The following is a 24,225-nucleotide window of genomic DNA, read 5'->3' as shown; positions in this document are numbered from 1 at the left end:
TGAGTACTAATTATAAGCTCAGGGGACAAAACCCTTGCAAATTCTGTTTCCTACTTGCTAGAAAAAGCAGAGCTGAGTTTTAATACTAATTCATGAGGAACTGTGCCAGTGAAAACACTGACCAAATGCAGGGGTGACATTATTTCCTCTGAAATCGTCGTGGGCCTGTTTTGTACAGCAGCTAACTACAGAACAGCTGTATTTCACCCACAAGGTGGAAGGATTGGGGAGACAAGCCCTGCTAGAATTACACAGTTTCCATGCTGAGCTCCAGACTGGAGCAGTCCTAGCCTCCCTGATTGCCAAGGGTGCCACTCTGACCCCCCTCACCTCAGAGGGCCAGCCAGACCAAACTGCCTTGACACTCAAGAAGCCTGAGCTCTGAAAGAACTGCACTGACAGTCGAACTCAAGGCTTGCTTATTGGCAGGCATTTAAAGATACAAAATTATCTTATGTCACTGCCAGAAATACCTCCTGTGGAAAGCATTTGTCCCGCAGTAATGCCTGCACAGTGATGCCAGCCCTGGTAAGCAGCCCTAGACAAAACAGCCAGCTCGGAGGGACACATTAGTAATAGTACCATATTGCTGCCTTAAAGTCAAACAGGTTAACTGCATAGATGATTACTCAAAAGTAGACTGTTTTTGAAGACAGCATATGTTAAGGTCACTAGGTCTTCTGAGCTGTATCACTTGACTGTCACCTCAGCAACTTGCAAAGGCTTGCGGCTCAGACAGTAAAACTTCAAACTATTTCAGACACAAAAAATAAACCTCAAACCAAAGCATCATCCTGTTCTATACTGATATGCACAGAGGGCTTGGATCCAGAAGTTAAAGACTCCTAGTGTCAAGCACAACCCAAGTAATGACTGCCTCCAAGTTTGAAAAGGAGAGAATCATCTAAATCAGACACTGGGAAAACCACCTCACTCTGTAATTATAAATAGTTTTAAATAACTTGCTTTTGGTTTCCATTTGTACATGGTTTTCCCAAGAAGAAAGGCCATTCTTAGCATCTTTTAACAGTATGAACATAAAATACTTAAATATATCTACATAATTTTATAGTTCATCAGTAATTTGCATTCTTTATCCTTGCCATTTGGTTATGTTACAAAGCAGTAAGTGCTTATTAAATACCTATATCTAGTTAAAAGCATATTTATATTAAAATACATGGAATCAGGCTTTTTAAACAGCATTTTGAGTCCAAACTAACCACTGCAAGTCAGAATGCAGAAAAAAAGAAACATATCACATCTAGTCTGGAATCAGATGAAACAGAAGTGAAAAGGAAAGAAACATTACTCATAGTTACTCGATTAACAACTTTTGGCAATAACATAGGAAGATTTTGCAGTTATCAGGTAATTTTAAACTTAGCTTCCATATTCAGGCTAGTGTGCTCAACAGCAGCAAAAAAGAACCATAACACAACCCACAAGCTCTATTTATTCACTGCAGGTTGGACATGACTGGAATAGATACATGAAAGGCAACAATGAAAATTTCATCCTGGCTATACCAGAGGCTGCTGTCAAAGGCAGCTTCAACATCCCTGCAGATTTTTACTTCTTGGTATCTAGCCAGGATTTCTCAACAGTTCATCTGTTTATTTTTTACTAATGCTTTTATACAGTTTCCATTTTTCCAGCTCCTCTACTAAAGTGATTACCAACAGAAAAAGCATGCCAACCTCTTTAAGATCCTAACAGCCTTGAGATCAACAAAAGGTGGCAAATAGTTTTAACTGTTTAAACCTTTGAAAGTTTCCTTCACTTCAGCAGCTATGTTTTGAGTACTGAATAATGCACAAGCGCTAACTACAACCCTTTGAAAAGATGCATCACTATGTGCTTACTCAAACCTGAAGGAAAAAAGCAATCTAGACCAAGTGTTTAAGCTTCATACTGGGAAACTCAGCAAATATCCTAGGTTCAGATTACTAAACAGATAATTTTAGCCTAAAAAATAATGGCCATACAATTAAATACAAGTTCATCCAAAAATTCACATAATGAAGATTTGTAAACACAGTTAGCTCAGAACACCCAACCAGCCAAACACATAAAAAAAAAGTTAGAGACTAAAGCATATTGTCAGCAAAGTCCTGAAACAACAACTCTGGAAAGTCCTAGTATAGTAAGGAGAAGGAGTGGAACAAACTCAGCTTGAGCAAATCACCTGTGATCATCTTACTCATAAAACAGATTCTTGTTCTTGATATTCAGGAAGAAAAATATATCTATGATGGTGTAAAGGATAAAGAGGATTTGTAAGGAAGAGAATAAAGAAGATCAGGATTGTAGCCAAAATACAGAATGGTGTCTGACAGGTATCTGTGAATTTTGATCATTTTTCTCCACCACTAGCATATCACTGCAAAATCTCTAAGAAACTCTGTTAAAAGTACTGAGCTCAATCATATCAACATTTTTGTTAATAAAATACCAGAACAGCCACACTAAACAGGATAATAATAATAATTTAAAAATCAATATAATTAAGCACAGTGATCTACAAAGAAGTAAACAAAATGCAAGACATAAAAATGTCTCATACTTTACAATAACTGCATTTTATTACATGCAGAAATGCCTCTATTTCAGTAAGAATAGCCAACCTTCCTACCTGCAACCATGAGCACTTCGAGTGGGGTGACGGGTACAAAACCACCAGCGCAAGCAAAACCCACATTTATAAATTCAGATTATACAGAAACAAGGCTGCTGAGACCAGCTTTACCTGGACTCCTGGGAAGGTGATGCATGTTAGCAAGGACACGACAAGAGAGCAGAGGGCCAAGGCACTCATCCCCATTTGTGGCTGCTGGCCTGGCGGTGCTCAGCCATGGGAACAGTCTGGTATAGCCCAACACACCTGGGAACACTGGCCAGACCCGAGTCGCTGGAAATGCTCATTTTTAAACCAAATTGCCAAGTGTCACTTTCACCAGAAAAGAAGGAAACCAAATCAGTAACAGTTTTTATGTGAACACCTCTTGAAGTACAAAACAAACCCACACCACCCAAAATCAAAAGGCTCATAAATGCAACACATCTAACGTATCCCTGAAGCAGCAGGGATTCTCTTGGGACAAGTAGGAAAATCCTAAGTGAAACTAAGTATCATTACCAGATACAGCAGCATCTGTTAGTAGTTCGTCAAAGCTGGGACAGATACACTTAAGAGTAGCAACCTTAAGAGCCAGCAACAGCAAATATTTTCAGCTTCTGAGCTAAAACTGTGCAAAAACCATTAAAAAGAAGTATGAAGAAGAAATATGAAGACTGCCCTCAAGAAAGGGGAGAATGAGGCTGAAAGCCTGAGTCAGATGAATGACAGAAAAGTAAGAGTGGACAACCTAACAAGTTCACTGCAAGTACAGTGGACTCTAATGAAAATGAATATAAAAGAATGCAGGATCAACAGTTGATCAGCACAAAAAGGGTAACATTTGGATTTTTCATAGCTGAGACAAAAATGTGCCAATACCATCTCTTCTCTTTGCAATCAAGGTGCAGCAGAGGACCACCAGCAGGCTATGGCTCAGATGTGAGGACTTGAAAACTCAAAAATCCCACATTACGTGGTTTCATTAATAAAATTGGCATATTTATACCTTAACTAGCAAAGGTTTAAAAACATAATATATTTTGTTCCTAAGTCCATTCATTAGAACAAAGGCAAGAACATGAAGAAAAAAGGGGAAATACAGAATGGATCCTTGATGATTTAAGTGAGAAGCATGAGATACTACCAACCACATTTTAGTTGCATAAAGGCTTTTCAAATTTTTCAGCTTCTGCTTATCTGCTCTCTCCAATCCTGGCAGATATTTAAACTCCTGAAGGCTGCTGAGCTGAAGAAATCCGATTTTTTGGGACCTTAATACGTAGAGATTAAGCAATTTTAAATGCCCAGCCCTCAAGTGCCAGCGCCTAGACCTTTCTGCCAGGGCAGGGACAGGTAGCAGGCCTGTCTGCAAAAGGTGTGCCCAGGTGCTGGATCGCCTGCAGCAGGTGCTAGGAAACAGATGGACAGCTGGTTCCAAGCACAGGCTGCAGGAGACTCACGTCCACAGCCAAAGAACCAAAAACTCCCCCACCTGCACACCCAGAAGGGACAGGGGAAATAATGATGAAGAATGGAGGCTTGCATCAGCAAGGACTGGCAGGAGGAAGAGACTTTTCCAAAAAGCTGAGGTGCCCCTGCCAAACTGCTTCACTGCTCTGCAGACTGAAGAGGAAACACCCATCACAGCAGAGAAGATGCTAAGGCAGCCCCAGCTTTGCCACCAGCAGGGGTTTGGGCGCTCAGACCACAGGACTCACTTCAGAAACCTGGTCTGTGAGGGACAGGGGGATCCATCTGACAGAGAAAGGAACGAGATCTTCATCCATAGGCTTGTCTGGATGGTGAGGAGGGTTTGAAACTGAAGTTGTCAGAAGAGAGAAACTGAGGGTTGTGATCTGGACCAGAGTCTGGTTGGAGGCCTGCAGCCAGCAATGTTCTCCAAGGGGTCAGTACTGGGTCTGGTCCTGCTGAACTTGCTAAATTATCTGGATGAATGGACACAGTGCATCCTCAGCAAGTCTGTGGATGATTCAAAACTGGGAGGCAAGGCTAATACATCAAGAAGTTGTGCTACAATTCAGTGAGACTTGGACAGAGAGAAACCTAATAAAATTAATCAAAAGTAAGTGCAGGGTCCTACACCTGGTGAGGAATAATCCCACACATCAGTACAGGCTGGGGGCTGACCTGCTGGAAAGCAGCTCTGTGGAGAAGAACCTGGGAGTTCCAGGGAAGAAGTTCCATGCAAGCAAGCAGAGTGTGCCCCTCTGGCCAGGAAGGCCAATGGGATCCTGGGGTGAGTTAGGAACAGTGGGGTCACTATCTAGAACTGCTGCACAGAGAGGCTGCAGAGTGTCCTTTTCTGCAGAAACCCACCCAGACACAAACACGTAGCCTGCCCTAGGTTCTGTTAGACTAGATGATCTCCAGAGGTCCCTTCCCACCCCAATCATTCTGTGATTCTGCAAGGAGCTGGAAGCTGCAACAATTTAAGTACAATCCAGTGGAAACACTATATTGCAGCAGCAATTCATTCACCCCCTCTTCTTCCTCTTCCTCATCTTCCAGCTCTTGGGATGGAGGGGAATAAAAGCGTATTGCAATTATTCAACCATGGAAAAGTTACTAAGCTCTCCATGCTGCTATAATTACCAGATAATAGTACAAAATATTGACAAGGACACTTAAAACACAAAGAGCACCCACTCCTGCCCAAAAAACCCAATACACAGAGGAAGAAAGCAATGATGTTCTTTGCAGACAGGCTGTAAAGAAAAAAAAATTAAACTTTTCAAAAATATTCATGTCTTACTGTCTTCAAAATAGAAATGTTTACACAACTGGATCTTCTTCCTTCCCCACAACAGCTGCTACAAATACACTTTGAGACTCACTATCCTGTGACCTATAGCTGTTTTCTTCACATCAAAACTATTTCTCACATAGAAGGAATCTCAGCACGCTACCACAGAAATTCAATTATACACCAAGTACAAAAGCAATTTTTACAATTAAACTAACAAGGACCTTAGAAAGAGTACATAACCAAAAATCCCCATGAGCCAAAGCCTTTCAGACAAAATGAAAGGTGGAAAGAAAAAGGAAAAAAGCTTTAACTAAGTTTTCAATAAAAGCAGCATGCCATACAAATTGCAAATGGTTGAATTACGTTACATGTACAAGTGAATGCATTGTTTCCTAGAAAACCAGCATTTCAAAACACTGGGATATCTAGCTCTGGATTGGACAACCCCCTTTCCAACACAAAAAAAAACCAAACTACATTGCCCAAAGGTACTACCTATAACAAAAAAAGATTATTAAGGAAGAACATTCCAGCTGTTGAGAGGTACTGAGCAGTATTACTGAACAAAACACAACAAAACCCCAAGCACTCACTCAGAGTCATTAGTTAACTTGCTGCTTGTTTACCACACAGCTCACTCACAGCAACTTTCCAGGGAAGTACTGGAAATAACATTCCGTGCAGCAGAATACTTCTTTGAAGTTCAGATTGCCTTCTGTAATGGGAAACAATGTTCTACTTTCAAGCAGAGCTTTAGGCAAACTAAAAATAAAATAGAAACTAAAAATAAGAACATTCCCCTTTACCCTTCCCTTGGTTTGCATGCCAGTTTCAGTCATTTTCAAAACATGCCATAGCACAAGAGGTGAAACACAAAACTGTACAGGTGCTATGACCACTAAATATGCTCTGAAGGTGTTCACTACAGTGAACAATCCAGATTCTGGGTTCGTGGATTCCAGGGCCTTTATATTTAATCAAGTGTTCTTATAGTCCATACAAACTTGGGGTGAAACCAAAAGTAGAAAACCTTTAAATAACTTCAAGTAATTTAATTTTTTGCTGTGTTTAGTAAGCCAATAGTAAGGCATTACAAATCTAAAGTTACATTGAATAAACATGTAGTGAACTTAGTTTGACCGATAAAAAACCAAAAACCAAACAAACCTGAAATGTGAGCAGTACTTATCACTAGGCCCAAAAAAATGCAGATTTTTGTCTTCTATATACAGCTTGAAATAATGGTCTTGCTTTCCAAATTCCAGACACCCCTTGAATGTGAGTCTATAGAAGAATTCAGAAGACACAGCAATATCACACCAAGAACACTCTGAACAACAAGTGTGAAAACTACCACCATAGGCTCGATATCAAATTCCCCACGGACTTTTAGCAGGTGTTATCATATTGCACACCCTTAAGATCAGGCTTGCTGCCAGCAATTTCAGCAAGAGTACATTTTAGAGCTGTATTTATGAACAAGAGCTCATCACAACAGAATCATAACCTACCAGTTTTACTGAGACTTTGCCAACTGGGAAGCACAATGATGACCCAAGTGCATCTCACTTATACTACACTAGCACTGCCCAATTAGGTACAATACATGAAGTTCACTCTAACTGAAACAAAACCCCCCCTGCCACGACACTGATTTCAGTGAAATATTTTTAAAAAATATGCTAAAATGGCACAGAAAATTTTGCCCTAAAAGCTTAATTCCTTATATGTCTCATGCAAGCATGATCCTTTTCAAAGTTAGAACACCAGAGATGAAAAGCAGAGAAAAACCTTAAGACAAAAAAGTGCCATGCTTTAAAGGTAGTGCTGTCAAGATTTCAACAGCAGTGAAAGCTGCTATGGCCACTACTGCTTTTTAAACTTATCTAGGTTTGCTTTCATCATTTTTGACTCATGTGGAGCATTAAAACAAAAACAAAGATAGCTCGAACAGTTCCTTTGCAGTGATTCACAAGAAAACATACTTCTAGCTGCAATCTTAGCAGTTCTACCAGCTTTAAACATGACAACACTACACAAATACAGAATATATTTGCTTGCAGAAGGGCTGAGCTGAAGATAAATAGCTCACCTGCAGGCAAACCAGTACTGCATTCAGATTCCCTCATTCAAGAAAACCACTATTAACACCTCCTTCCCACTTCAATCTCTAGATAAAGCACCTCTGTATTCCTTTTGGGAAAACTTACTTAAATCACTAGGGCTATGCAATAGCTGACTGACCTTTGTGGAATGAAATTCCACATTAAGATTTTGAGTTGAGATTAATTAAACAGGAGAAATAGGAATTTCTGTGGAATCTTCATCCCTGCTTCAGTACCATGTGGGTCCCTTCAAATGCAGGCTGCTCAGACTGCTGAAGTCTCTTGTGTTGCAACATAACAAGCTGAAGAGCTTCTGAAACACTATCTCCTACGTTTCATTAGCTGTAGGTAAGAAAACCAATAGCTTTGGATAAGCACTTCAAAAACGCCCAAAAACTTAGAGACAGGACTAGCCAGAAAGAAACATTTCAGTGACTAGGATTACACTGTATCTCTTACAACTTTTGATTTCAATATGCTGAAAGTGACACGGCAAGATATCAACACTGTATCTTACTCTATCCCTGGAGAAGCTTTATTCCACACAATATGCCAAGGCCACTTAGGAAGAAGAGTTCTTCGGACACACTCTCCATGCTGCTCACTGGAAGGGCTATTCCAGTGCCCAGTCATTCTCTGGGGGAGAAGCCCTTTCCTAAAACCCAACCTAAACAAGCAGCAGGACTTGAGAAAAGCCCCAAATCTGTCCTTACAGGACACCCTTCCAAATCAGATTTTCATGCCAAACACACTCAGCCATCCCTTGGACAAGTCACCAGTACACTGTCTGAGTTGATACAGATCCAGAATGATCACCTCCTTCTCAGAATTACTAAGTGAAGAAACAACAGTACGCAAAGCCTTAACTGTATTTTTCCATGAAAAAACTTGTTCGGCTTTTTTTTATGTATCAAGATTTAGCTCTTTATTACATCTAAAACCAATTTGTGTATACGAATGAAGCTTTTGCCAACTTTTTTTTTGACAGCTGTTGTCAGTTGACAATTTTGAGGGTTGGAGATTAACAGTGATTAACATATGACAGGACACTGGAGCTGACCTGCAGCTCGGCAGGTTCTCTGTGACTCAGCTGCCCCAGTTCATCACTGCACAGTGAACAGCACCACACACCCACAAAGAGCTGGACACACCTCAACCAGAGGCTGTCACTCTGTAAATTCTCCCACAATCCAGCTCAGGACACACACCCAAACAACTCTGTGCCAAACTGTAGAGTCCACTGAAACCAACCCAGCAGAGAAATAGAACTTGAAAATAACTATGGGAGGGATTGTCTTTCTGCAAAATTCTACAGCACCTGCATTTATCAATGTCGTTAAGAATTTTTGTTAAGGATCCAGGACATCCAACTTGTCAAAACCTTTTATTCAATCTATTTCTTTTTGCTGACATAACACCAAAACTCACCTTCCTGTTCAACAAAGAATGAGCTACTATTTTTCCCAGTCATTCCAGCAGCAATGGTAAAAATTCACAAGTGGCATCCCTCTTGCCTATTTTCTGCTTCTCTCCTGGGGAAATCCACATTTTTTTATCCACAAGAAACAGGAGTAACAAACTTTGCCAATATGATTGAGTGCAAAACTGACTACAGCCTTGCTGGTCATTGCAGTGTCGCCAGTTCACACTACTGGCACCAAAACTAATCTCTGCAAATGGAAAAACATCCACTGGTCCAGGCATTCTCCCAGCAAAGAGAAAACTTATTTTAAGAAAAGATCAATGCATAACAATACAAGGTTCATAGTTCTCAGAGAGTCTTGACAGCTTGCTAGAGCAAAGGACTTAGAACACCTACCGATGCAAAGTAGAATCAAGCCACACTTTAGAAAGTGAAGGTCACTCGTTTGCCTAAGTTGATTTCAAAGGGAAAACAAATCTTAGAGAAACAAATCCTTTTATTGGGTCATTTTATAAGCAAAACAAACTAAAGAACAGGCTAGGTAATCTCCTTATTTGCTGTGTTCTCTCATCCCTTTTTGACAAATACAAACAAGCACATCAACTACTCCAGGAAACTGAAATTCACAAAGAACACAAAAAAATAGGAAATGCAGTTCTTAAGAAACTACTGACACCAGACATGCTTTCATTCATTTGTTAGAAAAGCCTCCACAGAAGTATATGTATAATCAAGACTCACCCTGCTCTGCTGGCATATTGTCAAATGAAAGAGCACAATTGCATGTAGGTGATCTTGCTGTACTACATTTCTCCTAATTAACTGCCATTCTTCAATTTTGCTATTTTTTCCAATAATGGGTAAAATACTGTCATTCATTTTAGGCATTCCCCATTTTCTTACTCTCTCTGACACTCTATGTTTTATCTCTAAGACTGAAAAGTTTGTTTTATCATAAAGCAAAGAATTACAAAATCACTTGGCACCGTGTTTTTCAACAGAGAGGCTTTTGTTTAAGCTTACTGAGCTAGAGATGCTTCAACAAAATGCATGTCATGAAACCAGAAAAAGATGAATCCACGAGGAAGCTACGATTTACAGGAGTAAGTGGAAAAATTAATCATCTAAGACTGCAATCTCACCATGTTTGCATATGTAATAGCAGAGTGAAAGTAAACAGCTTTAACCCAGTAACAAAATAGGTATGTGGAACACAGACAAAATAACTTCCATTCTCTTTCCCAATCTCCACATAAGACAAGTAATGGAGGCAGTTTGTCTGCATGCTTCCCAGAGGATCATGGCTCTAGGTTTATCAAATACAATAGCAATGGCAAACCATAGCAAGGGAAAAAACTCAACCTCACTCCTTATCAAATGCTGAACACATAACCAGTGTAAGTATCCAGTCTTTTTTCCAATGGTTACAAGGAATACTTAAGAAAATACCAGGTGTTCTTTTACCACAAATTAACCATCTATAGTCACAAAATAGTTCCCAAGGCAACCATAATTCCCTCAACCAACGCACTCCATTCCCTTCCCATTATTCTACACTCTGCTAAGTGACTGCTCGCTGCCTGAGACACCACACAAACAACTGCATGCAGCAGATCAGAAGAATGGCCAAGGTACACATATTAGCAGCTCCTGCATGTTTAAACTGACACTTGTCAAGTGATACGTACATGAGAATTTTATATTACACAGTTGAGGTTTTGGGGTTTGTTCCATTTCTTTTCCATGGCAAGATCGCTTAAGTTCATGTTTCCACTGCCCTGTTTATAATAGAGGTGCTAGCTTATTTCTTTTTAAGACTAGACAAGGAAAAGAAAATCAACAAACCAACTTGTCCACATACCAGTTATGAAGAGATCCTTCTTCCCTTGGCAAGTTCTGAGTAATTTACGCTTCCATTACAATTTTAAAAGGAAAAGCAAAAGCTAGAAAACATTATATGTCAACAAACTGATAATTATGCACTAATAAAACAAGCACCTGCTACAACTTCCTAGGATTTAGTGTGAGCAATATCCTAGCAATACCTTTATTGCACGGTAATTTCAAACAGCATATTTGTGACTTTGTGTGTACATGAGCAGCAGCATTACTTTCCCTGTATTTCAATTCCCCACGTGTTCTCAGCACTACTGCTAAAGGTCTCCTGTCCACCTTCAGCATCTGACTTTTTGTTTCCATCCATTTTCCCCCCTTGTGCTAGCAAACATCTGTATAACTGCAAGGGCAACCCAGGCAGGAGCAAAGCCATCCAAAACCAACTGTAGGTTGTCACAAACCCATTTTCTCCAAGCCATTGACACTGGTGTCCAACCCAGGAAGAAAACTAATCCACAAAGTAGTAAACAAATTCGGGTGAGTCAGTGTGCTGAGACAGCTCTGTTCAAAGTCTATGAGCACCAGAGCAGCACCAAGGGATTACACCTGAAAGACTTTTCACAGAAACAAGTTTCACCCAAGGAAGACAGACTTCTTGAGTCTGTAAAAAACTGCTGTTACTTCAAAGGAACAGAAACCCAAAACAGTCAGTCCCTAAAGATGGGGGTTCAGCACATGCCTAGATCAAGACAAAAGATCAAAGCAGAGTCCAACACTAAGGGCATACCCCTCATGTGGGCAGCAATACATCCAATAGGAGCAGGATGCTTCTGAAGGGGAGTGATGCACAAATTAAGGAGCTACCAGTCTACATCCAGATCTGGAACATGGGAATCTCCCACTTCATGTAGCTTTGCGCCTCATGACTAATCAAGGGATTATTCTGTTAGTCTCCCTCTTTCTTGTGCAAGAACATTCTTTTCCAGACTTCTGATGTTGTCAGGTGAGCAAGCCTAGTCACAGGCTGTGCTGAAAGCCACATGCTGCTTATCAGCTTTCTAAGCAACTGAGGAAACCAAGCTACTCAAATATAAGGCCCGGGAAAATAGAAACCTTCGAAACAAGAATTCAAGAAACATTTTCCATTTCTCTTTGGAAGCTCCTAAAACTATGAATAATAATAAAAACCCTAAAGATCCTTGAGTTTATCTCCTAAGCATTTGCTATGAAGGGGCCCACCACACCCTTGCACTGCTGTAGTGTACAGCCTCTGTAGGACATTAGGATGTGCTTCTCACAGCATGTGAGCACTACCTCTGCAGCACATATAGAGAACAAAAGCACAATCACACCAAGTGACAGATAAGGAACCACAGCTTGTTGCTGAAGCAGAAATCAAAACACAACCCCCCCAATCTACCTTAGTTCTCCGTGAAAACATTTTTCAAACATGTGTAATGGAAAATAGCCTAAGGGGCTCTGACAGTTTTTCCAAATCTAAAATAAAAGATATTGCAGTGTATGAGATAACATCTCTAAGGCCGAATTCTGACTCTTCATCATCATCCTTCTCATGCACCTGTGGTCAGCAGATACTCCACCTGAAAGCATTTAAAACTTCTCAAGAATTCTGACAGAACTGTTCAGAGCATTCAGTTACAAACGATCTGAGTGTGGACATCAAAGCATAAGCAAACCAAACATCAGCAGATAGTTCTTGATACGTAAGCTGAACAAGCAGCCTTGCATAACAAACTGCTGAAGCTTACCCCATCACAACGAGCATGAAGTACTTTTTTATCCCATTAGGGAGGCTGGGCTGTGTTTTCAAACACACTCTCCAAGGCAGCCTATGAGATTGTTTGGCCTACAAAGCAATACAACCACACAACACTCTCTGGCTTGGTGCAACTCTGTGCAAGGCATGTAACTAACATGTAACTCAGTGACAGATATGTAAACTGAATATCTTGACAAACAGTAATTGATAAAGAAAAAAAGACAAGTCTAATGCATTTTATTTTACAAAAAAAGATTCCACTGACAGAAGAAATAGATTCAGCTGATAACCTACTATTCTTCTTGCCGCCAATAAGCCAAAAACTATTATGAAGATAACCACATAATGATTCAGTAACCTGCTATTGCCAGTTTAATGTAAACATTGCAAAGAACACTTCAAATTACTTCTCTATATTCAGTATTTCCTACAGTAACTGTAATATATGTCAAGGAACTGTTCAGAAGGATGAACCTAATGAAAGATGATTTAAATATGTCCTTTCCTCACCTGACATCTTAAGTCTGAGAGCTTTCCTCCTGATTACAGTGTATTCCAGTGGACAGTTTCATGTGCTCTCAATGCCACAGGGCTTTCCAGAACCTCAATCCTCAATACCAAGCATTACAAAATTAGTACATGACATTCTTTAAAGTCAAGGCTACAAATAATTAAAAACATTCTGAATCCTGATATACCTTATAACGAGCAAGATGGTAACAAGAAAAGCTGGGACTATCCCAAAAGATGGTCTGGCTACATTCACAGAATCATTAAGCTGGAAATGCACCCATGGAAATGGTCCAGTCCCACCTCCCTGACAAGACAAGGCCACTTGGAGCAGCTGACACCTGGTCCATGGTCAGGAGGGTTCCAAATGTCTCCACAGAGGGAGAATCCACAGCCTCCCAGGGCAGCCTGTTCCAGTGCTCTGCTACTCTCAACATAAAGTTCTTCCTCATGCTGGGGTGAAGCTTCTTGTATGTTTGCTTATGGCCATTTATCCATGCCCTGTTGCTGAGCATCACCGAAAACACTGCTACTATCCTCATGGCACCTGCTTTTGAGATATTTATATGCATTAATGACACCAGTCTTCTCTGCTCTAGACTAAACAAGCCCAGCTCCCACAATCTCTCTTCATACGACAGATGCTCCAGATCCTCGTCATCTTCATGGCCTCCACTGGACCCTCTCCAGGAGCTCCTTGTATTTTTGTACTGAGCAGTCCAGAAGCGGACACATTCCCTGGGAGCTGGGCGCTGTCCGCAGCCGGGCAGCGCCGCTCAGGCCACAGGCGCGCCCTGGCAGCGGGGTGAGCCGAGGCAGCGCCGCGCCCGCTCCGCGGGGCACGGCCGGAGCGAGCATCCCGCTGACACGGCCGCGCCGCCCTCACCCACCCGCGGCTCCCCGGCAGCGACCCGGTCTGCCCGAACGGCGCCTGCCGGCGAGCAGCCGGGCCCCGGGACCGACTGTCCGCGCTATCCCGGGCAGGCCGGCGGGGCCACCCGGGAGCCCGGCCCGCCGCGGGGAGAGCGCCCCCGAGGCCGGGCCTGTTCCTTCCCGGCGGGAGGCGGCTGTCAGCCGTGCCCGCGCCCCCTTCGCTGTCCTCCCGCCGCCGCTTTCCCGCCCCTCGCACTCACCGGGCGGGCGGGCGCTCTTCTTCTCCCTCCGCAGCCGATGCCTCTCGCCGGTGCCGGCGCCCCCCGGTGCCGCTCCCGGCGGCCGCGGCGGCGGCGGCCGCGCCCGCGCCGATCCCGCCGCCGCGTTTGTTCAAAATCACGCGCCCCGCGCCATTCCCCCGCCGCATCCCATAATACCGCGCCGCCCTGGCAACCGCCGGCGCAGCGCCCCGCGCTTCCGGGACCGCCCCGCCCCGCCGTCCGCTTCCGGGGCCGCGCGCGGGCACCACCCGTGGAGGAAGGAGGAGGAGGCGGCGGTGCGGCCTTATCCCGGCCGCGGTGTAAATCCCGTGGGATAACCCCGTGGGATATTCTCCCCCGCTAACCGCGCGCGGGGCCGGCCCGCCCGCGCCCCCTCCCGCGGCCCGCGCGCGCTCCCCCGTCACGTGACGGCTCCATGGTGGGAGGAGGCGGCGGCGGCCAAGATGGCGGCGGGCGCGGTGCGGCAGGAGCTGGCGCAGCTGATGAACTCCAGCGGCTCCCACAAGGACCTGGCGGGAAAGTGAGTGGCCGGCCTTGGGGCGAGCGGTGCGAGCCGCCCGCGCGGGGAGGGAGCGGCGTTGCGCTGGGAGGGTGGGTCGTGCCCAGCGGCCGCGTTTCTCCGAATAAAAAGGAGGCGGAAAGGTTTCGCTTCGTGGTTGTGTAGTTTTTCATTTCACGGGCTCCCGGCCCCCTCAGGGCTCGGCTGCTGGCCCGGGGTGTGCCACAGCGACAGGCCGGGGAGTTTGTTGTCCTCTGCTGCCGTGGGTGTAGCAGCGACTCTGGTGCGATTATTGGGAATTATTGCCATTTGCGGTCGGTGCGTGTTTTGGAGGCAGCCCTTGGGGCTGAGCTGTGTGGCACATCGGTTTTACTCCGAGAGTCCACTCAGATGCGGATCTGTCACCTGGAATTCTGTCCGGTTGCTTGTGTGCTAGGGGGGCTGTGGATTTAGGATTTTACACTTCTAGGATTTTCGTGTAAAACCTTGGAAATTTTCCCCTCAAAATGTGGCTTCCACGCCGATGTAGTACTTCATCAGTATCACACGCACTGAGGCAAAGTTTCATTAGCTTGCTGAAACAATAAAAGATCACTTGTTATTTTTTGCAGGAATAAATACTTGAAAACACATGGAATACACCTGTGTTGCTGTCAAGTGACTGTAACAATATTTATCAGTATTTCTTAGTGACATTGAATGTGGCATTTTGAATTTTTTAATACCTTGATTAATCTGAATCTCTGAGCAATACAGTCTGTTACTTTTTCTATGTGCTATCTTGGGCATTATTATTATTATTGTTATTATTGTTATTTTAAACGTCCAAAATTGCACATATGATCTTAGATAACAAAATAATTGGGTTCTGTTATCTGAGAATCTCCTCCTGGGATTTAAGAAGAGCCAGGTACCATTTCCAGGTGAATGTTTATGACACTTGGGAACAAACTGGAGAATTGCCACCTCAAGGTATAGAAAACATGAGCAAAAATAGGGCTCTGACATAGAAAGCATGCAGAGAGACAGAAGTTCTTAGTGAAAAAATGTGATTTTTAACATTTTAAAAATTTGTTTATGGACAGGTACCGTCAAATATTGGAAAAGGCCATTCAGCTGTCAGGTGTGGAGCAGCTTGAAGCTCTCAAAGCTTTTGTAGAAGCAAGTAAGTGCATAAATGGGGTAAGTGTTGTACAGTGAGTGCAGGCCAGAGGTCTGTGGGGTTGTGTGTTTGTTAGCTCTACATGAGACTGTGTAAATGCAATATATTTTTGTCCTGTTGGAGCTCAGACACAGCAGGAAGAGGAACCCCCTTCACCACAGAAGTGAAGAGGGAATGGATTTGTATTGTTACACCTTTCCAACCTGTCAGCAGTGGAAGGTGAAAACAAAGCTGTCTCTGTTGAGTGCTGAATTTGTGGTATTTGAACTGACAGCCTCCTTCTTCACCCATGTGTAAAACTGAAACCCTAACAAGAAATTGTTAGGCTTTGGTGTTTTGGTTTTTTTGGGGTTTTTTTTTTGTGTTGTACTGGGTGTTTGGAATCTCTGTAAATTATATCTGCTATAATGTTTTTAAAGTTGAAAATAAGCTTAGTGAGATTTAGCCCACACAGTTACTTTGTCTAAGATATTTCAGCAACTGAGAACTATAAATCAAGGTGAAAAATTCATTTATCTCTCAGGGGTTAGAACTGTGGTGGCCTCTAGTGAAAATAGTTTCTGAAAGAATAGAAAAACCCACCTTTATAAAAAGAGAAAAAACCCTTCACTTGCATAGTTTTTAAAAATTTAAGTATTCAAATTTAATGTGAAAACAAATTTTCACCTGTAGTGAAGGCACTGAAAAATATTGCATCTTTCTGTGCTTTTCTTCTGTGCATCTCTGAACCAGTGGTGAATGAGAATGTCAGCCTGGTGATCTCGCGGCAGCTGCTGACAGATTTCTGTACACATCTTCCAAGTCTCCCTGACAGCACAGCCAAAGAAATTTACCACTTCACCTTGGAAAAGATACAGCCCAGAGTTATTTCATTTGAAGAACAGGTGAGAGATCAATGGTGAGACGGGTTTTGTGGGTTTGGCTTTAGTTTTCCCCCTCCTTATCTGCTGACTATTTCAAGCCTTTCAAAAAGCTGCTCAAAACAGGTATTTCTACTTAAGAGTCCAGTTTTTCAGTCCTCTACATGGAAAACCTGAGCTAAATGCAGAGAGCACTTAGGACTGTGCAAAGATTACAGACTGTCACTTCATCAAGATGATGGGCATGTAATTCCTCTGCTTCCAGTAATTGGCTTGTTACAGTGAAACAGTCCTGGAGCTGCTGGAGGTGTCTGGAGAGACAGGCTGCTACAGACTGTATTGCCTTTTACCCAAGGAGTAGAACAGACAGGTGGTGTGAAGAGCATGCACCTTAAAAACAGGTTTTGTTTCAAAATAAATCAATTTTCTGTGTGTTTATTTTAGCCATAGTCATTTTACCAGGAAAAAATACTTTCTTGAGATCCAGTTCTGCTTAACTACTGAATATGCTGCTCTGCTTTTTCAGTTCAATTCTGTGTTTTGTTGTACAAATCCACAGTATCATCTGAGAGTTCTTAGAGAAGTTGTTTATATAAAAAGCCCTTAGGATCTAGTATTAGAGCAGAAAGTCATGATTTTTATTTGCTTCTCTTTATCTTTTTTTAAGCAGCTTTACTCGGAGCTAAACAGGCTTGCATGTATGTCATCATGATTGTGGATAAATTAAATCCAATGCATCAGATGATTTCTTTTTCCTTACCCACACTTGCAGTTAAAAACCCAGGTTGTAAGCACTGAGACTTTACCTGCTGACAGCCACTCTCCAAAGCAGAAGTTTCTTCATTAGGATCTAATCACAGATCACCTCATTCCTACCTCACAGGCATGATATGAGATGTAACTGCAAGAAAAGACTTGTGACTCTTGGTGCTGCAGTTCTTGAAAGATTTGTTTCATCTTTTTAAAAGCTTTATAACTGATGGCTACTTTTGCTGTTGATTTTATTGTCCTTCAGGTGGCTTCAATAAGGCAACATCTTGCATCAATCTATGAGAAAGAAGAAGACTGGAGAAATGCAGCACAAGTGTTGGTGGGGATCCCTTTGGAAACAGGGCAAAAGTATGTTACACCCAGTTCTGTGGTGTTAGCTCTACCTGCTCTCTCTGTGCTGAACTAGACCAGCAAGTGAGAATTTTGGGGTTTGCTGCACCAGAAGTTACCCACTATTAATTAGTCTTGTTGATAACCAAGTATTTTTAGTAGTATTTTGCAGAAATGTTTCTAAGGTTATTGAAAGGTCCTTGGAAGGGGGCAATTTTTCAATGTGTTCACCTTCTCAGTTCAAAATGCAGACGTAGTTTGAAACTGGTTTTGGATATTAACAAATGCAGCTGGGGATTCTTTTATGTGTTGTGGGGTTTGGTTTGTTTGGGGTTTTTAGGTGTAGAACCCTTGCAGTAATTTTTCTCTGGCAGTCCTTTCCCCTTTCTCATTGTGCACACAGAAGGAATTGCTGTAGGTTTTGCCTATTTAGCACCTATTTGTTGCACTGCAAAGTTGATTCTTAACTCAAGTGGCTCACCACTGGTGGCAAACTTCCAGTCCACAAAAAACAGATTATGAGAGTGTACATTTTGTCTTGGTGGGCAGCATTATTTCTACTGGTGTTTGCAGGAGCCAGTTCTGTATTGGCATTCATCTCAAATTTCCTTACTCTGTACAGAAAGCACTAATTTGGCAGTACAGAAGAAGAAAGCAGGGTAAAGCAAATTATGCCAAGTGCTTAAGAATCATAACAAATGTTAAAGCAGCTATAAGAGCAAAGGTAGTTCTGGAGCAACTCTGAGCACTTGCTTTTTTTCTTTCCTCTACAGGCAGTACAATGTAGATTATAAACTTGAGACCTACCTGAAAATTGCCAGGCTGTATCTGGAGGATGATGACCCAGTTCAAGCAGAAGCTTACATCAATCGAGCTTCCCTGCTTCAGAATGAATCAACTAATGAACAGCTGCAAATCCATTATAAGGTTGTCTAACGTGCTTTATTGCTTTCTCTTTCTAAAGGCAGACAATTCCACATTAAGATGTCTTAATGCAGTGCCACTAAAACTTTCCTCATTAGACAAGAGACAAAGGGAAAAGCCATATGGTTTTGGGAGCTTGACGGACACATCTTAGCAGTTATTAAACTCATTCCTTACCATTTGGAGATAAGTCTGTAATGGTCCCTTAAATGCCAGCTTTACTGATAGAAAATAAAAACTAGGCTAAAAAGCATCTGAAATACTGTTGAAAATACTGCCTCCACATTTGTCTCTAAATCTAAGCAAGGGAAAAAATTGCATCCAATATTAGAGACAGTAGTAGTCCTCCCACCCCCCAGTAATTAAGTAAGTTCCATACATAAAAGTAACTTAAAGTCTTAAGTAGTAAATTAACTGCTGACATTCCTGCTTTTTTGTGGGTTTACTGTGTACATAGTTCATACCCAAATTTCTCAAACCATTTTAATAACTGATGAGCAGTGATGACTACAGTGTAACAGAATTGGTCAGGTGTGGTGGTGTTTAAAATTCTGTGACACAAAGCAGATGTGCCACAAGCAGTAACTCAGCATCTGGTGGTTTTTGTTTGTTGGATTTCCCTTTCCTTTTTTCCTTATCCCATATTACATTTTGAAGTGTGCACTCAGTTGAAAGTGTAAATATTTTCTGTGAATCTTAGAAAAGCACAAAGGAAGGAAGAAATATCAGGTGGTGTTCCTGTGCTGAAAGGGAAAAGCAAATACTTGAAACATAAATTGCTGTCTAAGTGGTAGGTGTCACTGCCAGTAGTGAAGGGGAAACTCACACAAGTACAGTATCAGCTGTACAATATTTCAATTACTTAGGCTCAATACTTGTCTTTTAGACATTTGCAGTGTTTTACATGTGAGCAGTGGTGGGAAATGTCCTTTCAATTGATTTCCTTGATACTTCAGCAAGGACTTGTCAAGCTAATTCTTTGAAGGCACCCATTTCCCTGGGAAGCAGAAGAGCAATATTTATGGAAGCTATCACCTGACAGTGTGCAATGTTTACACACCTGTGTTATGCAGCCACCTCTGCTGCTTTCCTTTTCCTGAGCTGTCCTTCCTTTCTAGGTTTGCTACGCTCGAGTTCTCGACTACAGAAGGAAGTTCATTGAGGCTGCCCAGAGGTACAATGAGCTGTCCTACAAGAGCATAGTCCATGAGACTGAGCGGCTGGAGGCACTGAAACATGCACTGCATTGTACTATTTTGGCATCAGCAGGTAAAATGCACCTTACATTTTTGTGTAAAAGGTATTTTCCCTGAAGCAAGTCGGCTTGTGTGTTACTTGTATGGCTAAGATTTGGTGAGGAATCCAAAGTCAATGTCAGAATTACGTGTTGGATTAGTTCAGTGTGAGAGTTGGATTGGGTCAGTGTCTTTGCCTTTGAACTGAACCCAGCTAAATTCCTTCTTCAGTAGAGCTTTTTTGGCTGTTATTTGCATGCACTGGGGAAAAAGGTAACTTCCTGCTGTTTACCTCTAAGTACTCAGTGTTTTGGTGGTCAGTTATGAGAATTCCTCTTGACTTTCCTAGGACAACAGCGTTCCCGCATGCTTGCTACTCTCTTCAAGGATGAGAGATGCCAACAGCTTGCAGCCTATGGGATCTTGGAGAAAATGTATCTGGACAGAATTATCCGTGGAAATCAACTACAAGAGTTTGCAGCTATGCTAATGCCTCACCAGAAAGCGACTACAGCTGATGGTACACACTTCTCTAAAACCTTGTAATGCTAGGTGTTCATCCATGGGAGTTAGACTTCCCAAATCAGCCAAGAAGGGTTGTGGGAAAGAATTTATTACTGCTTTTAACAAATATTTTTCAGCATGTATAGTTAGATAGTAAAGCTTAGTGATAGTTCATCTTTCTGATTTGCCATTAAGGTTTTGAAATACTCATCTGGAAGATAACTTGTCACATTTTCTTTCCCTGTCCACGTACAGTCCTTGTCTCTGACAACTTCCCAGTGTTTCTAACGCAGTCTCTGTCCTCCTGAGCTTCTCAGGCACTGTTGACAGTAGGGTGCCTAGAAACCCATGACCTGCATTCAGGCCATAAATGGTCTGTACTGATGATATATTTATTGGAACTGCTTCCTGACTTGACAGGAAGGTGACATAGTGAGGTTTGGGCCTCACACACGTCTCCACTGACATGACACTAAGTCCTGAACATCTGAACAGTCAGAAAAAATGTCAAGTAATGACTTAACTGGTATCCTAAACACACTGGTCTCAGTTTCCTAGACTGGAAGAATATAAAAGTGGAAAAATACGTAAGCATGAAATACCTCTGAATCAGGAAAATCTTCCTAGTGAAAATAATAGTTGATTAAGGAAAAATAAGTAACCATGTACTTGCAGAGTGAAAACTGGGTTAAAGGTACTTGCTAGCAATATGCTGCATTCCTTCCCTTGGTGACTTTGTTGTTTATTTATAACCTGTACTGTTTGTCCTTAAAGAATGAATGTTAGCTGGTGTTTAATAATGTGTTTATCTTCAGCTAGAGGTTATGGGGCAAATGAGTTTTATTGTTGAAAACAGTTCAGTCAAGGGGAGAGACATCAGATAAGGATTTATCACGAGCAGAGTAAGAGAGAGGTTAATTGTACCCCCAAGAGCCATAACGAACAATAAGAAAACCCCCAATGGTCTTTCCATTTGTCAAGCTAGGATCACAGGAGGTCAAACTCCTCAATTCAGACAGTAAGTCTTGTAGGAAGGGCTCCACTTGCTTACTCTAGAAATTAAATAAAGGGTTTATCTGTTTTAAAATCAGCCATGTGCCATCCATTTGTTTCTGTCTGCTGTCTCTGTGCAGCTTAATAGGGATGCAAGGCAGATGCAAGTGGACCTTCTGCACATGTAACTCTTCAGAAAAAAAAAAGAGAAGTGTTTTTTCATTTGCTCTACTGTATAAACCAATCTTTCAATCTTACAGTAATGTTTTGGGGTTTTCTTCCTCATCTAACCCTAAAGGTTCCAGTATTCTGGACAGAGCCGTTATTGAACACAACTTACTATCTGCAAGCAAACTTTACAACAACATTACCTTTGAAGAGCTTGGAGCACTACTAGAGATCCCTGCAGCCAAGGTATCCATTTCCTACCTTTTTATTTTTTTTTTAAACAAGGAACATGAATAGCATGAGAAAATATCTGTGATAAATATTAGGAAAACGAGTTAAATATTAGGGAATAATTAAATATTCCATGTTACGAGGAAGGTTAAGTATCTAGCACATCTTATGAGAGTGGGAGTAGCACAATATGGAGAGAACAGCAGTGGAGTTAGATGCCACTGATAGTTTGTCTGATCATTTAATGTGTCCTGTCTGTAGGTTCCTTCCCCCCTGTGTGTGGACCTGGTTAAAAACCCATTAAGACTATTAAGTCTGAATAATTTCTGAATTCTCTGGGAATGGACTAAGTTTCTGACACCTTTCCTTGTTATTGTAGGCAGAGAAGATTGCTTCTCAGATGATAACTGAGGGTCGCATGAACGGATTCATTGATCAGATTGATGGAATTGTTCACTTTGAGAGTAAGTGCACCCACAGTATAATTTATTTTTTTAGCACCTTTCACAGTGAGCTTTTTGAGGTGGTCCCTGCCAGGATAATGAAATTAAGTTGGTTAATAATCCCTTCTGCCTGAAGTGAGCTTGCTGGTCCTGCTGTAGCCAGGAGGTGGCAGAGTTGGCCATAAAGGACAACCTTAAAACACTTCACCTACTCCCTGCAGAGGGCTTTGCATCCTCTTACCACAGGAAAGAGTGAATTTATTCCATCAATCTCCCTCTGGGAACAGGTTTACCAGGAAGTTCTCTGTTCCACTCTGCTTCAGTGCAGGAGTTAGCCTTGTAACAGGCAGCCAAAATAATTGCAGCTTCTGAGTACAGAAGTGATCCTGGTGTCCCTGCAAGGAAGGCTTCCTCTGTGAGCTAGGTGAGGGCAGTGGCAAAAGGAAAGGTTGCAGCTGACAAAACAAGGGAATTGTTTAGTATTGGTTGTTTTTTCTTTTCAGCTCGTGAAGCTTTGCCAACTTGGGACAAGCAGATTCAGTCCCTGTGTTTCCAGGTGAACAACCTTCTGGAGAAGATCAGTCAGACAGCCCCGGAGTGGACAGCGCAAGCCATGGAGGCCCAGATGGCTCAGTGACCGTGGCCTCCTGTCCCAGAGGAGGCATCACCTGCCTGCTGTGCCAGCAGGGGCAGCTGGGCAGGACTGGGAAACAAACAAAACACTGTCTTCACTTCCCCATCTTCTGCTTTCACTATGGCTTAGGACAACACTAGCTGATCCTGTGTTTGGTGTGACAGGCTCCCAGTTCTTTGAGCTTAGATTGATGCTCTTGCTGCCTCTGCATTGCACTCTGCTCTGTGGTTTTCATTTTAAAGAAGCTGTAATGTCTGCAGCAAGCTTTGGGTTTGGTTTATTTAATTTTATTTTTTCCCCACTATATTGCTATAGCTTTGTAGCCCATGACTTCCTCTGGTGCGTGTTCTGCTGTGAAAACAGAAGCACCATGTTTCTTTTAGTTGTAATTATTTTAATAAAGGCTGATGTGAGCCACTTGGTTTAAGTGTTGTAAGAACCTGTGGTTTGGATTTTTTTTGGTTTTGTTTTCATGTTTTTCTTAAACAGTAACTTGAAATAAAACAGATTTTTGTAATTGCATTTTCAGCTCCTGAAAATGTTAAATGAAAACATTTTTATTTTTCTTTCTTTGCTTATGAAATGCAGGTCAAGGTGTCCTGTGATAAGCAGGACAAACTTGAAATGCTTATGTACAGCAATGAAGTACAAAAGTGCCCCTTCTGATGTTTATCAGCCTGGAGTTGGGCACTCTTTACCCATCCTTTGCTTTGCCAGATACACACATTTAAAAAAACATGACAAATATTTGGGTCTTCAGAGGCTTCTGTGCTTGGCTATTTCCAGGCTGTTGCAAACTCCATCCACTCAATTTTCCACTCAGTTGCATATCTAGCTCCATACCTTGGATCCATCATATTTTTCAGTTCTTTAATGGCTTAGAAAAACAAAACCAAGTTGGCTGATAAGGCAAACATCCCTGAAGAAAGGAATTAATAAGTTTCAGGATGTCAAGCACAGCAGAAACTAATTGCTATTAAATCAAGATCTTTAAACAGGAATGAGCAGCATGCACACTTGCAGTACTTACACTTGTCATTGTTTGTAAAGAAGTGCCTCATTTTGAGGTGTGTTGACACTACTGCTCAGTAATAAACTGTCTGGTGAGTGTAGATCCAATTATGGTGTTCTTCTTTGCTGTGCAAGTGCTGCACATCTTAGTACAACAGCATCATAAAAGTAAGAGCAGAGTGATGGCATAAGTGGTGAGAATGGGCTGAAGGGTATTTTGACCACCAATTTCCAAGAGAAATTACTTGTAATTTGTTTGAAGTGG

The 24,225-nt window shown here is 42.1% G+C and overlaps 2 protein-coding genes across 5 annotated transcripts in view; one reads left to right on the top strand and one right to left on the bottom strand.

Moving 5' to 3' along the window:
- LIN54 (lin-54 DREAM MuvB core complex component) overlaps positions 1-14,349 on the bottom strand; it is a 39,440-nt gene extending 25,091 nt beyond the window's left edge. For 2 of the 4 annotated variants that reach the window (XM_039710424.1, XM_039710428.1), the window contains exon 1: positions 14,175-14,349. The gene's annotated coding sequence lies outside the window, so the exon portion shown is untranslated. Of the gene's footprint in view, positions 1-6,029; positions 6,103-6,554; positions 6,740-14,174 lie in introns of those variants that run through there. The other 2 variants (XM_039710425.1, XM_039710427.1) reach the window with 2 other exon arrangements.
- A 228-nt stretch (positions 14,350-14,577) lies between these two features.
- On the top strand, positions 14,578-23,386 carry COPS4 (COP9 signalosome subunit 4). Its single transcript, XM_039710429.1, has 10 exons — positions 14,578-14,715; positions 15,780-15,859; positions 16,589-16,740; positions 17,732-17,835; positions 18,591-18,744; positions 19,860-20,010; positions 20,326-20,496; positions 21,772-21,887; positions 22,252-22,336; positions 22,819-23,386. The coding sequence occupies exons 1-10, from the start codon at positions 14,639-14,641 to the stop codon at positions 22,950-22,952; spliced, it is 1,224 nt and encodes a 407-aa protein (XP_039566363.1). The 5' UTR covers positions 14,578-14,638; the 3' UTR covers positions 22,953-23,386.
- Positions 23,387-24,225: the final 839 nt, after the last annotated feature.

This window comes from Passer montanus, unplaced genomic scaffold, assembly GCF_014805655.1.
Source record: "Passer montanus isolate IOZ18808 unplaced genomic scaffold, ASM1480565v1 scaffold23, whole genome shotgun sequence".
Classification (NCBI taxonomy): domain Eukaryota; kingdom Metazoa; phylum Chordata; class Aves; order Passeriformes; family Passeridae; genus Passer; species Passer montanus.
Note: the sequence above shows the minus strand (reverse complement) of the source record. Positions and strands in the feature narration are given on the sequence as shown.

Excerpts from the sequence above, each read along its gene's own strand:
- COPS4 (XM_039710429.1), top strand. The coding sequence starts at position 14,639 with ATGGCGGCGGGCGCGGTGCGGCAGGAGCTGGCGCAGCTGATGAACTCC. Across the intron at positions 18,745-19,859 it reads AGCTGCAAATCCATTATAAG|GTTTGCTACGCTCGAGTTCT; the intron begins GTTGTCTAACGT and ends CTTCCTTTCTAG. Across the intron at positions 22,337-22,818 it reads TGGAATTGTTCACTTTGAGA|CTCGTGAAGCTTTGCCAACT; the intron begins GTAAGTGCACCC and ends TTTTCTTTTCAG.